Source organism: Arachis duranensis, chromosome 4, assembly GCF_000817695.3.
Source record: "Arachis duranensis cultivar V14167 chromosome 4, aradu.V14167.gnm2.J7QH, whole genome shotgun sequence".
Classification (NCBI taxonomy): domain Eukaryota; kingdom Viridiplantae; phylum Streptophyta; class Magnoliopsida; order Fabales; family Fabaceae; genus Arachis; species Arachis duranensis.
In genome coordinates, this window is record NC_029775.3 from 2,915,298 (window position 1) to 2,930,526 (window position 15,229).

General features: G+C 31.7%; 2 protein-coding genes across 2 annotated transcripts; one reads left to right on the forward strand and one right to left on the reverse strand.

The window, feature by feature from the left end:
* The first annotated feature begins 6,650 nt into the window (after positions 1–6,650).
* On the forward strand, positions 6,651–8,224 carry LOC107482740 (uncharacterized). The gene is made up of 3 exons (XM_016103300.3): positions 6,651–6,963; positions 7,306–7,745; positions 7,825–8,224. Exons 2-3 carry the CDS (start codon positions 7,440–7,442, stop codon positions 7,957–7,959), a joined length of 441 nt encoding a protein of 146 aa, XP_015958786.1. The 5' UTR covers positions 6,651–6,963; positions 7,306–7,439; the 3' UTR covers positions 7,960–8,224.
* Positions 8,225–8,258: 34 nt separating this feature from the next.
* LOC107482738 (MACPF domain-containing protein At4g24290) lies at positions 8,259–14,373 on the reverse strand. The gene is made up of 8 exons (XM_016103299.3): positions 14,048–14,373; positions 13,600–13,959; positions 12,486–12,724; positions 11,631–11,832; positions 10,828–10,896; positions 10,433–10,619; positions 9,612–9,778; positions 8,259–9,127 (listed from the first exon to the last, which is right to left on the reverse strand). Exons 2-8 carry the CDS (start codon positions 13,858–13,860, stop codon positions 8,438–8,440), a joined length of 1,815 nt encoding a protein of 604 aa, XP_015958785.1. The 5' UTR covers positions 13,861–13,959; positions 14,048–14,373; the 3' UTR covers positions 8,259–8,437.
* Positions 14,374–15,229: the final 856 nt, after the last annotated feature.

Below are 15,229 nucleotides of genomic sequence, written 5' to 3' on the forward strand. Positions count from 1 at the left end.
AAACTGTGGAGTTTAATTTGTTGCTTTCTTCTTAACAAACTTATAATGAGAAGGAGGAATTACAAAGTTTTTCGGTTTCTTTTTATTATAAACCAATTGGGCAGAATAACTTTGACTAAAAAACATGGATAGTTTAGAGAATAATTAACTCAAATAATTATTGGATTGATTTTACATAAAATATTTATAAAAAAAAAAAACTAAGTGTAGTCAAGCTTTTAGCTTTAGTGAAAAGGAATGATTAGATTAGAGTCCCTATTTTGAATTATTAAATTAGATGGCCCCAAACTTATAAATAAAAAAATCTTAGAAAGAGAATTAAAGGAGAGGTATAAGAATAAGAATATAATAAAAAGGAATTACATCATGATAAAGAGCAAAATGAGGGTTGCGGACAGCATAATTGCTTTCATAGTAAAGAGATCTATCAATGCTGGAATAGTATAGGATCATAATTCTCCTTTTGACTTGGAGCTAACACAATTGAAGCATAAATCAATTTGGGTTGGTCGAGTGATCAGCTCATTTATCCAGTTAAATAAGTATTAGAGTTTAAATTTTGTCTTGTATATATAGTAATTCATTGACCAACGACAAACTCTTAAATAGAACTCAAATCCGTAACGGATTAGTCCTTAAGGTAGCGTTTATTTTGAAATACTAGAACAGAGATTAGATGACTGAAATCAGTATTATGTTTGTTGGTTCAGAAATTGGTACTAAAATTTCTATTTCAGTTTTCAAAATTTCAGTATTTCAATACCTCCAAAAAGTAGAGACACAAGAGACTGAAATTTTAGAGGCAGAGACTTAAATTTTAATAACATTTTATACTTAAAATACTCTCATTTTAATTAATTAATTCCAATTTTACTTTTTGTGCAAATTAAATTAGAGTTTTATTCTTATTTCAATTTCTGTCTCTCATTTTACACTAAATAAAATATTGAGATTTATTTCAATTCCTATCTCTTAGTCTCTGCTTTTTTAATCTGATCTTTCAATCTCTGTCTGACTTTCCACCAAACACTACCTAAATTATCAAGCTGAGATACTGTGGACAAAAAAGCACAATTGAAACATATGGTAATTAGAAATTAAATTAAAGTCATAATTTCTCAAAATTAAATAAATTAAAGTCATTTCCTTGAAAAATGGCTTGGCTAGCCAGCTTATTACTTCTTGGTCCTCACACTTGTATATGCATCCGTTAGCAAAAGAGTAAAAGATAAAAAAAAAAACGAAAGATAAGAAAGAAGAGGAAAAGGGAGCTAAATTAGATAAAAGAAAAAAAAGAGAAAAAAGAAAAAAGAAAGTGTTGTAAATAAAGCAATGAACATATTGGCTCCACCAATTGTTTCAAGTTAAAAGGAAAATATCAAAATATACATAGCAGACCCCATGCCATATTCCAACTTCTCTGATCTTCCTGAACTCAGATTCTTCTTCACTTCAGTTATATATTTGTATATAAAATTTTCACTGTGTCACACTCTAAGTGAGCTTTTTTAACTTAGTTTTCTTCTAATGGAGTAAAAAAAAAAACTTTTAAGTAGTCAATATATTAACTAATTTTTTTAATTGTAAAATTATTTTTTAAAACTTTTTTTTAGAGAATTTAAAATTTAAGTAAATAATAATGTTAATTAAAAAAAGTTGACTCTCTAATTAAACTAGTGGGATATATAACACTAAAATTAAAAAAATTTATTATCTAATCTACCACTTCCAAAGTTCCATTACTTCAAAATTAATTAGTTTAAATAGTCAAATGTTTTATTACCAACAGAAGAGAATAAATAATAAATATTAGAAGAATACTTATGAGAATAAATAATTTGATTTCTTTTTAATGAAATAATCAATACATATAAAATCTTAGATAATCATAAAAAAACAACTGCATTGTCTCAAAAGCTCAACTCCACAAACGCTGAAAGCTTAATAAGACAAATTAAAGATTGACATTAATTATGTTAATAATGGAACCGAAAAGCTCCTAAGAAATTTGTCACAAATCTCAAAACACATGCTAGCAACAATTGGACCTCATAATCAGCAATTACTTTGGCTTCTTGTTTGATATGCAAAATACCTTAAAGTTTTATTTTATTTTAAAAATTTTTTATTTGTATTAAATATATTTTTAAGAGTTAAATTTTTAAAAAATTAAAATTAATTCAACAATAATATATAAAAATTATGCTTAATTTACTTATTTTAAAGGTTGTTCTTTTAAAATTATTATCGAATTGTTCTTAAATTTTTTAAAAAATTAGTCTCCATAATATATTTGATGTAAATCGAAAATCTTTTAAACAGAATTGAAATAAAATAAAATTTAGGGGTACTTTTAAAACTTTTATCAAATTTCAAAAATAAAAAATATATTTTATCCTTTAAAATTTTGGGTTACATATGTAATTAGGATTTATGTAGTATTTTAAGGACACATATTAAAATTATAAAGTAAAAATTTGTTTATTAAAAATGACTTTTAACCATTAATCTTAATTATAAATATTATATATTTTTTATAATTAAGATCACCGAAATACCGATGTGACCGTACAATTGAAAATTTTTCTATATTATGATCTTAGCTAGCTTGTCATAGTTGGTGTATGATATGAAACAAAGCTAAGAGAGTATATGATTATGAGAGAGCACTTTCTTCAAAAGGGGAAGACACCATGAGTGCAAAGCGGTACCTAGCTATGAGGCAACCATACATCAGATGTACACATCAATAATTATGAATACTAGTAGCTTCAATAAATAAAAAATAAGAATGATAAATAACATAATCCAAATAATTATAATATCAACGTGTTATTATTAGGAGTATTTCGTATAGATTTGCACATTATAAAAGAATAAATAAATAAACAAATTTATTATACATCTAAATTTTATTGCCATCAAAATCTAATCAAATATAAAAACTACTTTATTAAAAAAGCGTATAACACACGTTTAAAATCTCAAATAAATATTATTTTTTACTTTGCACTCTAATATAAAAAATCGATTATATTTCTTACTCAAAATTGTAACAAAAAATTTAAAATTTTTCTCAATTTTTTTTTAAATTATCTACAAAAAATTACAGAAAATTTCGATACTATATTCAAAATCATCAATAAAAAACAAAAAAAAAACAAATTTTTTTTAAAATATTAATAAAATTACTCGTTCATTATGTTCAATTTTTTCGTTCGTATTTCTCGCATTGACCTTGGTATTTTTATATTGTGGGGTTTGCTTTGCACTTTGCATCATCCTTGTCGTTTTGGTGGAAATCCAAGTCATATTGATAAATTGGTTTGTCCACATACTCCTCTCTCTTGGCTTATTATTAATTTCTAGATACATACATATCATATCTCAAATAATAATATTTAATTTCCATATCCACCTCGGCTCTCAAATAATATGCATTGTTATTACTTTTCCACGTCATGATGTTGTAATTAAGGCAATATCATTCACTCATTAATTCCTCGTCATTTTATTATATTATTAAAGTACTCATTTGTATTTTTATGACCATAACCATATTCCAATGGTAATAAGATTCCTATTTAATTTAGTTGGTCAATGATACTTTATCTATCATATGCTTTTAGTCTTAGACCCAAACAGTAACGACACTATTTGCAACGATATATACTGCACATGCTTCTGTAGTATTTTACAGCAAGATGAGATTAATAATTTTGTTTTAAATAGTTTAATAAACCAATTGAGTTATTGAAAATTTGAGACAATTTTTTTTCTTAGGCATATTTTTTTATTTCAGATTAAAGCCCTTGGCACTAAGTAGTCACCATGGATATGGATTAAACTATAAATTGTAAGAAATGATTAAATGAGAGAAAAATATTTTAAAATGAATTAGAAAGTATTTAAAATATCAAAATATATAGAAATAATATATCAATTTACATATACATCTCCTGTCACCCCATTTTTTAACATGAAAACATTAAAAAAATTATTGTGTAAATTATTAAATTTCTATATTCATATATTCAGTGTTAAATAATTATTTTCGTCACTTTTTCACAGTTGTTTAGAAATACCAAATTAAAATGTCTAATTTTTTATCATTATCATGTTTATTCGAATGTGGAATAGTTAACTCTTTATTTCATTATCTTTAAATCTAGTGTACCACCAAGATAAAAAATATAAGAAACACACTATGTAATTTAAAAATTAAATAAACTGATACTCACTTTTTTTTGTCCACCGTATCTCCTAATCCGACAGGTCAAGCACTAATCCGTCGCAGACGCTGGTCAATAGGTTGCTGTATGCACAAAGTGGGATTCGAACCCCCGACACTTGCTTAAGCGGACAAGTAAACTGACTATTCGACCAACCTAAGTTGATTAACTTCAATACTTATTTAACCAGACGAATAAACTCACTCAACCAACCCAAATTGATTTGTTACGAAACATTAAAGTGACTTGTTTTTGTACAAGTTCAGACGTTAGTTTTCGTTAGTAGAACTTCAGAGGCAGTTGTATAGTTGGGTCCATAACTTATTCAATGGGCTCCAAAAACTTATATTGCAACTCCCTTGGCCCAACCCAATTTAACACAATGATATGCAATCTTCTTCTTCATAATTTACCCCTACTCTTCCATTCACTCAAACAAACCTCCTCAAAGGAGAAATAAAAAAAAAAAGTTCTCTCTAAAATCATATCGCAGACAGATAATTTAATAAGATCTCTTTTCAAAAATAAAAATAAAAAACTTCAACCCTGTTACGGGCAAGGCTTAGTAACTAAATCAACAACTCATATAAAACATATATTAAAATTTAAAACACACAGACTAAGTTGGGTTGATTTAGTGGTTAGCTCACTAGTCCGTTTAAATAAGTGTTGGGGGTTCAAATTCTGCCTTGTGCATGCAGTAACCCATTGGCCAGCGACAAACCTTTAAATGGATTAGTCCTTGGCCTGTCGAGGCCGAGGGATACCGTGAAAAACAAAAAAAAAAGTTAATAAATATATAATAGTTTTAATGTGCATATAACATTTTGTCATGCTAAATATCACAAACTTTCTTTCTTTTTCCTTAAAAGAATTGCTAATATAATGCACATGTTTCTTTTAGTATAATTAAACTATGGCTTGAAACTAACATTTATGTTAAAAGGTAAACAAATTGAGTTTAAAATTAGTTAAGAAATGAATTTGCACATGCACCCTTTAAACTCTATTTCTAGCTCACACATGTTTAACATTTTGGATGAGATTTTGTTAAAAAAATAGTTTTAGAATGCAGAGCAACGAATTCAATTATACTATACAGAAGGAAAAAAAAATTAATTTAATTTGATGGGAAAAAAGTGAAAGGTTGCTTAAGATGGAGACATATATATTGTTGAATCTTTTCTTTCTTTCTTGAGTGCGCTATCTTGTCATGGGGTCATGGCAGCTCTCACCCTCTTATTCCATCTTTTCTTGAACTCAAACAGTAGCCTACCTCTACATTACTAAATGTAGATTCAGTGTATCTATCAATTCCATCATGAATAATCTTCTTCTTATTACAATATACTATACATTACTAAATATACATGTTCATTCTTTGCATTACTTGAAATTCAAGTAGTACCCAGACTCAGACAATTTAGGACCCCACAACAGATACATATATGTCAACTGAGCAATCATTATTATTGGTGTATGTCTTCTAAAACCAATTGATTGTTACACACTAATGTGAAAGTGACATGCCTTTCTACTTTTCTTTCCTTATTTTTCTGTTAAGTTTTTTAGTTACTGATAAGTGATAAATAAATAAATATGCCTTTCACATTTCTCAGGCACTTTGAATATGGTTAATTATCTCTTAATTAATTAAGCAGGTTATTTTATTATTTTACTTAGGCTAAGGTTAAGGCTAATCAAGCATGAGAAATGAAAGTGGTCAACATGATATTCATATTCACATTGCTTTAGTAGCTTTGCTCCTTTTTCCTGTAAACAGCAACAACACACACATTTCTTTCTTGGCTTGAATCATGGCTCCTTCTAGATCTGCCTACTGCTTAGCTGTAACCATGTCCAACTTTTTCTTTTCCTCATTATTTAATCATGAATATAATAGTAAGAATAATAATTACTCTTTTTAATTTACTTGTGCTATGCCTGTTTATGTTTGTAGATCATATTAGTATTTTGTAATATGTATTATGAGTTTGTATTTGCAAGACACTACTACACTCTGCAGCATAGCAGCCTTTTCCTCTTTTTTTTTAATCATCAGTGCATGCATCATCTTAATTAATTTTATGAGATTATCAAAGATTCATAATCCAATCTTCATCATTATTACATTTCAATGCTGCTTATTATACATGCTATATAGCTCTAAACATTTCAAATGTATGTATTCAATTATTATCATTATTGTTAGATTAATGTTGTTCATCTAAGGAATGTTGTGGTTAGAAATGATGACTTGAACTTGAACTTGACCCCACTAGGCTAGAGGAGCCACTTTACTTATTCATGTGACTTAAAGCCTTGTGTTAAGTGTTAACAACAACAACCTAGATGAGATGACATGAAATGAAATGAAGCATTAAATATAAATATAACAAAAAAACACAACTTTTGGATTTAAAGGCACTTAATGAAAATTCTAGCTGTGGCTCTCTCTGCAGACAGCAAGGCCCATTCTTTCATATTTCTTTAAGTTTGGTTCTTCTGACAAGTCACAAGGTCAGGTTTAGTAGTATATAGTGTATAGTACTCAATAAGTTAGGCATAAGGATTCATGGAAATGGCAACATAAATCCAAAAGTGTATCATAGATCTTTGTCTTTACATATTTTCATATTGCAAAGACAAGTGTGCTTTCCTTTCTTGCCTTAAAAGATGGCTGCTGTCACCCTTAACATATTGGAAAACCATACTTCCCTCTCATCCAAAGGTAAAACTTACTCTCTCTTTCTCTCTCTCTCTCTGGTTGGTTTGCATTGTTTCTGTTAACTACTTCTGAATGCTTCTACTCTTAACATATTGTACATTCTCTGTTTAATCAATTCCTCTCATCTTTATACCATTTATGCCTGAATTCAAGCTTTCTATGTATGTGATTACAGCATTTTGTTTTTGAGGTGTTCATACATACTATTTATTATGTCTTTTTATGACTTGTGTGAATGATATTGGTGAGTCAGATTTATATCTCAGCCGTAGATCAGTATGATGTGTACTTCACAAGTCACTAAACGTGAAAGTGTTGTCTGTTTTTGTTTATCTTTTGTTTCAGGAAAGAATTTCTGATTCAAACCAAGATAGATATGTTTTTCAGAAGCAGCATAACCTCATCATCTCACAGATATTTGTGGTTGATATAAAAGATAAAAAGAAAACATTAACACAAGTTAGTTAGTTCAGTGTTCTATGTCTAGGAGCAATTTAAACAGTGAAAAAACAAAGGGATGGAACATATACACAGCATCTGCAGCAGCTCCATCATCATATAGGGGAGTTGATGAAGAAGCAGCAGCAGCAGCAGCTCCATGGAAGGGCTTTGGGACATCCTCCATGAGTGCTATTTCTTTCGGCTTCGTTGCAACCGCCATTTTGATATCAATGTTTGTAATAATGGCTATATTTGAACACTTGTTCAAACCCTCTCCAACCCCACATTCTCATTCTACGGCCGCAACCACCCCGCCTTGCAAACAGGGAACAAATCCTCAAACTGTAAGTCTCTTTCAACATCTATGCATACAATTTACATGTGAATGTGAATGTGAATGAGAATGAGAATGTGTATGAACAGGTTGAAGCATCTTTGTCAGTGTTGATGCCAGGGCAACAATATCCAACTTACATAGCTCAGCCTGCTCCTCTGCCTTCTTGTCCAAGAGAACAGGCTTATTGGCCTTCTCATGATCATAATTTTCTATTTTGTTAGATCCTGCTATCAACTCTATTTATGTATTCTTATCTGTGTTGATTGTATACACAGAGAGATACTAGTATATAGATAGGGTATTTTACTATTTATTTATATATCAATTTGTAAGCCTGAGCCCTTCTTTCATCTAAGTTGGTTTGAAATTCCAATAAATACAGAAGCAAGCACCAATCAAAACATCATGTAATGAAAAAATAGCCACCAACCATGTATCATTGGCACATTGACAATATCTACTGCAATGAAAGGATGAATTAGCGAATCCCATAGTTGTATATATTTTCTCAATGATTAAAGCAGAGTGAAAATAGAGTAAGAGGGTAAAGCAGTGGCATTCCTCAAGTAACACAACATTTGTATCCCTACACATCATTTCAATGAACTCCTTGATTACCAAAACCGCCAACTTTGTTGGAGATAACTTCACTTCCCTCCTTGAAAGCAAAGGCCGGGCCCGAACAACAGAAAGAATTAGCTACTGATCATCCAACATTTCTTCATCCGGTAGCGATATAGTTAACAAAGAATACCTAACTCTCAGAGAGATCCTGCCCTTCTCAACAGCAAGTCTAGCTCCAGACACAACCCAATAGCCTGGAGTTTCCTGTGGCCCTCTGGTCATCTCGGTTGTGTCGACAAATTTGAGAAGCTTGGGAGCTTGAACAGGAACAGGAGGACCACCTGGATAGACAGCAGAATTTATGTTAACATCTGCGGGTCGTGGAGGTGGCTTCTGAAATGTTGCTGTGAAATGCTGACTAATGAGAGTAGATATCAGTCCAGACTTGGCTCCCAGTCCAGGAGATCCATCCCACTCGGGATGCTTTACTTCTTTAACTCCTTGCACGGTTGCGAATCGAAGTCTCAGAAAGAGTATATTTTTTATGCCATAATTCTCAACTTGGAGTTGTGCTCCGGTTACTATGGAAACTTCATCCTCTGGTTCCACAGGAGAAGTGCACACATGAGAGAAATTCTTCCACTGAACTTTCTCATAGAATCTCTTATCATAGGACTCACGCCGAAAGTTGCCATTTGGATCATCTTCAAGCTGGAAGACTTTTGGAAGAGATGTAAGGTGTTGTAAATGGATTGCCAGACGATTACTCTTTTTACCTTCAAGATAAAGACGAAGACCAGTCACTGGTCTGTTACCTACGTCAACCTGTTATAACATGAAAAGAAATTCTTCTTTTGAGCCCAAAAATTACTGAGTTATATAATTCGAGTTGAGGATGCATTTAAAGGAACTATCTGGTATAATAAACACCCAGTTTCCACTTAAGGCAAAATAAAACAAAAGAATGTAGAGCACAAACTTCAGAATGTCCAAGTTAGAAAATGCCGTGTTAATGAATGGTAACAATTGAATAATTTAATAGCATAATCTTAAAACATAAACAAGAAAGGATGCATATCTTGTTTAGCAAAACTAACCAAACACAATAATCACTCCATGCTAATAAAGATATAAAACTACTACACATCCTAAAAGTCATTTCACACAGATTTTCCTATCACACTTTTTATTTTGTTTCCCTGCTAATTGCTAAATAACACCATCCAAAGGGCATGAACGTGGATTTCTTAGGATCAAGGCACAGCCAAGAAATAGCTAGATGTCCAGGGCCAAGAAGGAAAATGTTTACCTGTGATGTGTTCACATATAGCTTTGGCCCCATGAAGCTAAACTGTAAAGAGGAAAAACTCCGTTGTTTACGTTGTGGACCAAGAGGAAGTTCGCTGAATACAGGAGCCCACTGCCTTGGCAACTGGAATTCCAAGAACTGGTGAAGCTCTTCAATTGGTGGTTTATCTGCAAGAATCAATGTAAAATGAGACACTTTTTTTCCCATTTATTATAATTCTAGGCAGAATAAAAAACTAAAATAAAGACTCAAAAAGCTAGGTAGCATAAAGATTTCTCCACCGGAATATCATTTGGATAGGGGAGGTAATCATAAGTATTTTATGTTAGTTATGTTTTATTCAAAGCCCACCAAATTAAGATCTAAATTCAAGAAAAACTTCAGCATGCGAAGAAATTGAAATACTCCACTTTTTGTTCAGCTGGCATGTAATTATTTCTCCCTTACACAACCAGCAAGAAACTAGTAAACATGTTTAAAAACCACACCAAGAGCCAAGAGCATTTGCACTAAAAACGATATCCAGTTAATACAACAATTATACTTGCAACATCTATAAGAAACACAAAAATACTAAGACAAACATTTCTTATCTTATTTTATTTTTGGAACAAAGAATAATATTAAGACAAGAAGATGAAAGACAAGAAATCCTCCTAAAGAGAAGAATGATACAACGAAAGATAAAAACTATGACGTAAAATATGAGAAATGCACTCTAGGCCAGGAATATGCACACATTAACGTTGTCTGTGGAGAATAGATGCAGTCATGCGGATATTGAGATATGAAAATGCAACAATAGAACAAAATTTTCTCACATCTTAAATAAAGATTTATGGCATGGCTCAAGAATCCGCTCCCTGGAACTCCATTCAAGAGAGATGTGATTGGAATGAAGGACATTGAGATAACATCAGGCTCTAACTGAACAGTCTGCAACCACTCATTGTGGGGTAGGCTTCTGTAATCACTTCCACCCCTCCTCTTGCAAGTGAATATTATGTCCTGCTCTAAAAGTAATTTGAGGACAATGTACTAAAATAAGTGTTTGAAACCAGGATAGAAGCATATAATACCGAAGAGTAATGATAATATCAAAACTAATCCTAAGGGAGCATATTTGATACTCTTCGATATAATATGATTCTATCCTTGTTTCTAACAATAACAATAACTGCCAAAAATATTGTCAAGGGTAATGTTCAATGCATACCTCCTTATGCGAATAAGAACTTGATGGACTCACATTAGCGAATGTTAGCCTCTGTTCCCGGATTCCAAACTAAGGGGAGCAAAAAATATATATAAAAGAATATCCATTATAAGGGAAGAATAATACAATGAAATGGAGGATAAAATATATATATACACACACACACATAGAGACCAACCAAAAGAATAGCTATCCATTTCAATGGGAATTAATTAAATATCCTCCAATTCAAAGTGGACAAGAGAACATCACAAAGAATATCATCAATACAACCAGTTTAACATAATGACTACAACTCACAAACTTAGCAAAAAGTAATAATTTATTTGAGTAATGATACTTAAACAAACAAATAATCCTCACATCCTCCAGCCAAGCCATAGCATAACACCCTGAAGATTTTGAAAGTATCTTTCTTCTATTTAATATTTTTTAACAATCATGATCCATGTGGCAAACCATATGGAAAAAATGCCACAGTACAATGTTAATGCTTTTACTTTCATATTCTCACTAAAAATATCTTGTGAAATAAAAGAGATCTATTTATTAACAACCTTAGGTAGAAATTTATATCAGACAAAAGGCAACATGCAGTTTTCTTTCCTTTTTTTTTTTTTGGGTGTGCCACCGGGGGGAAGGGGGTGGTTAACCACACCAGCGGAATAATATCTATAATGTGACAGTGCTAAGTTACTACAAAGATCGAAGATAAAAAGGTAATAGAAAGATACAAAAAATGACTTTAACTATTCTAATTGTAAACAAATCATGAAAAAAAATGCATAAAGTTATTCACAAACCTTTTCATTTGGGAAAACTTGATCTGAAGCAATTGTATATTGGCCAGTAGCATCCATAAATCTCCTATCTGCCATCTCTTTCAGTCTTTTTTGAACATCAGCAGGTTGGAGAGCTGATGAGTGCTGCTGCTTCAAATATATTACATCCTTTCCTCCCATTTTCATTCCAACAACAATATGGGTACCAAAGGTCTCAATAAATCTGGGACATTGCGAATGGAACTAGTTGGCTATTGTTTCAACTTTCAAATGAAAATATAGTTAAAGATAAATAAAAACAATTATCATAATAGAACTAAGTTATTTTTTTGTAGAGTCAGTCGAAGTTGCACCCTGAAGTTAGTCTCAATGTGTAACTTTGAGATTACAAACTAAATGATAAGAAGACTACAGATCCAACTCAATCCTAATTTGGTTATAACCATCTATCCATTTATATATTATTGATTTAACTGTAGGTAAACATAAAAAATAGAGACAAATATGCCATCATAAACAAGTCCAATCAAATGAAGCCCGCCACCAAAAATGCACAGCTGTATGCATGCATTGACATAGTTTTAGCATTATCACTGAAATATAAATCCCAACACAAATAATTTGGAAACCCCTCGATGGAATTGATAAGGATTTATATCTATTCAGCTACAGCTAAATTTCTTTCTATCTTATAGATACATAGAATCTTCATATAATGAAAGCCAAAGGCCCATGAAACCTAAAACCATTAAAAGGTTAAACAATATAATAGGAAGTGATAAAACATGTCCAAGAGGTCAAAATTAGAATTCAAACAATAGCATTTTGTTCGGCATCAAAATTAAAAAAGTTTTACCATTTGAGAGCTTGTTTTACCTTGCTAATTCAGGTGGGTCCCAAGATGGTGGTACAGCCTTTTTAACATGATCACAGAGTACTAACTGAGACTTCTCTAATGCAACAGTGTAAAGTGTGATTAACACCCCGTCAAAAGCAAGGGTTTTGGTATGGGCTGCATCTTTCTGCCAACTCCCAGAAAATTCAAACATAGCATTGAAAAGGCCTGACGGAATTTTACCAGTCAAAGATAATTCCCGATTGAACTGCTCTGACATCTGAAAACAATTAAAAGCACACAGATGAGGGGGAGATAACGTATGCAATTCTTAATGATTGAAATTTTGAGACAAATAAACTTTTATATTTTGCTCTGTTCCTTCTTAAACCACTCAGAAATGCAATTCCAACCATGACCAAAAAAAAAAAAAAAAAAAAAAAAAAAAATTAAAAACAACGAAATTTAGAAATCACATAGATTCATAATCCAAAGATGACGTACACCGAGTTATATATATGCCACATGATCCAATGAGGGAATATAGTGATATTAAATATGACAAGAATTGAACCCCAAGACCTTTTGCATGGACATAGATCAATCTTATCAGTTGAGTGACTACTCACTCGTTGCCTCTGGCCACTAATTGTGAATACACATAAGAAATGAATAATGACACATTAAAGGGCAGCCCAGTGCACAAGCACTCCGCATTAACGCAGGGTCCGGGGAAGGGCCGCATCCAAAGGGTGTAATATACGCAGCCTAACCTGATAATTACATCAATGACTATTTCCATGGCATGAACCCCTGACCTTGAGGTCATGCGGAGACAACTCAACTGTTGCTCCAAGGCTCCCCTTCGAATAATGACATATTACAGCACAATTTTTTACCAGTAACGACAATACCATTCTGCAAATCTGAGGCTAGAGTAATAACAATCCTATATTTCAGTTTATTCAAAACTAAAGTTGGTGGTAGTTAAATAGGTTGCTAATTTATTTATTGACCCATCTATCATCTAATATCCATCAGAGAAGGAAAGTTAATTCCAAAGAAGAAACAAAAGGAAAATCTGAACTTCCAATGCCAGAAAATTCATTCAAGCAACAGTTATTTACGAAATTCAAGAAAAAAAGGAAATTTTACCTGTTGAAAAGACAGAACATCAGACCTGAATCTAGTGCGTTCCCCTTTATCACATTTTATAGATGTGGAAACATTTGGAATTGAAACTCCACCCGGTAAAACCACCTCTCTCACATCAAGTTCATCGATCTCAATTAAACGTGAATTTATGGAATCTCCTTTGCAATACTTGAGCCTTAGATCAGTAGATATATCATAACCACGGCCAATGGACCCAATTGCAATCTCAGCAGCTTTATTAGCTGGAACTTTAAGTGCCATATCTCAGCGCAACGCATCACCTCTCAGTCAAAACCAAATTCCACACTTTAGCATATTCAAGCACACACCACTCAGTTCAACTTCAAAAAAATGGAAAACCTGTGACATATGAAACGCACATAAATGTGAGATAAGACCAAGTAACCCTAAAAGAAAACCGATAGAATTGAGAGATTCGGCGCCCCACCGATTCCAACACATGCAGCATTCTTAGTCAGAGCTTGTAATTCGCAGCTTCATACATGCATGAGTACGGTGCTTGAAAGCTTATCACTATTTCTGTGCTTGACCATGTGCTAAGCTCGATGGCGAATTGGCGTTAAGGAGCAGCAATGCGTGGGATTTCGAAACCCTAACGTAAAGAATGGATTTTGAGTGTGAAATTGAGGGATAGAGGGAGAGAAGTGAAACCTGTGAGGAGAGAGAGAAGGAGAAGGAGTGAGAAAGCTTGGAGCCTTGGCGTTGCTGTTGGTGTCAACTTTCAAGTTTGAAGTTTCAACATTCAACTGCAGATTTTGTGGACTCAGATTGAGTGTAAAACAATTTTATAATTATATGAAATAATTATATAAAATTTTTATATTATGAGTGTATTAAAAATTAATTTTTGTTTTATTTTGTATTACTAATGTTTGAAATTTCAAATATTTATAATTTTAAAGAGGACAAAAAAAATGAAATCGACTTTCTAATTTTTATACAATAATTAAATGAATGTCTCAATTTTACATTTATTAAATTAATTCCTTGATTTTGAACTATCTATGTTGACAAATCAACCACATTATTAAATGTCATTAATTAAGCAAGTTAACATGAAAAAAAAAGTGTTTCAATGAATTTGGTTTCTTTTTTCAGGAATAAATTTGATCATGTGATGAAAGGTAATTTAATTGTTATTTCTATTTACCAAGTAGATTAAAAAATATTTTTTCATTTTTATTTCTCTCTTTTTTTTCTATAAAACCCTTCTATATGTATATATTCTTATCATGTGCTGCTGTGAAACCCCATTACTATAAAAAGTTATACAATTTGTGTTTTGTTTTTCAATGATTTTTAACCCCACACTATATATGTTAGAACATTGAAACGGTGCACTGCACTATGTGTTTGGATAATTTTCGTCAAAATCAAGGTGAAAATTTAGGTGAAGTCGACTTCATGTGAAATTAATATTTGAAAGCTGTTAGGTGAAAATTTAGTCAAATCTATTAATCATCTAATGATTCTCAAATATCAACTTTATGTGAAATCCATTGCACCTTAGTCTCTGCCAAAATTAATTTCGCCTTCCAACCTAAGTTTGGGGTTTTAAATGTAGAAGAAAATATTCAAAACCAATTTAACCTTATGCCATTTCGGTGGT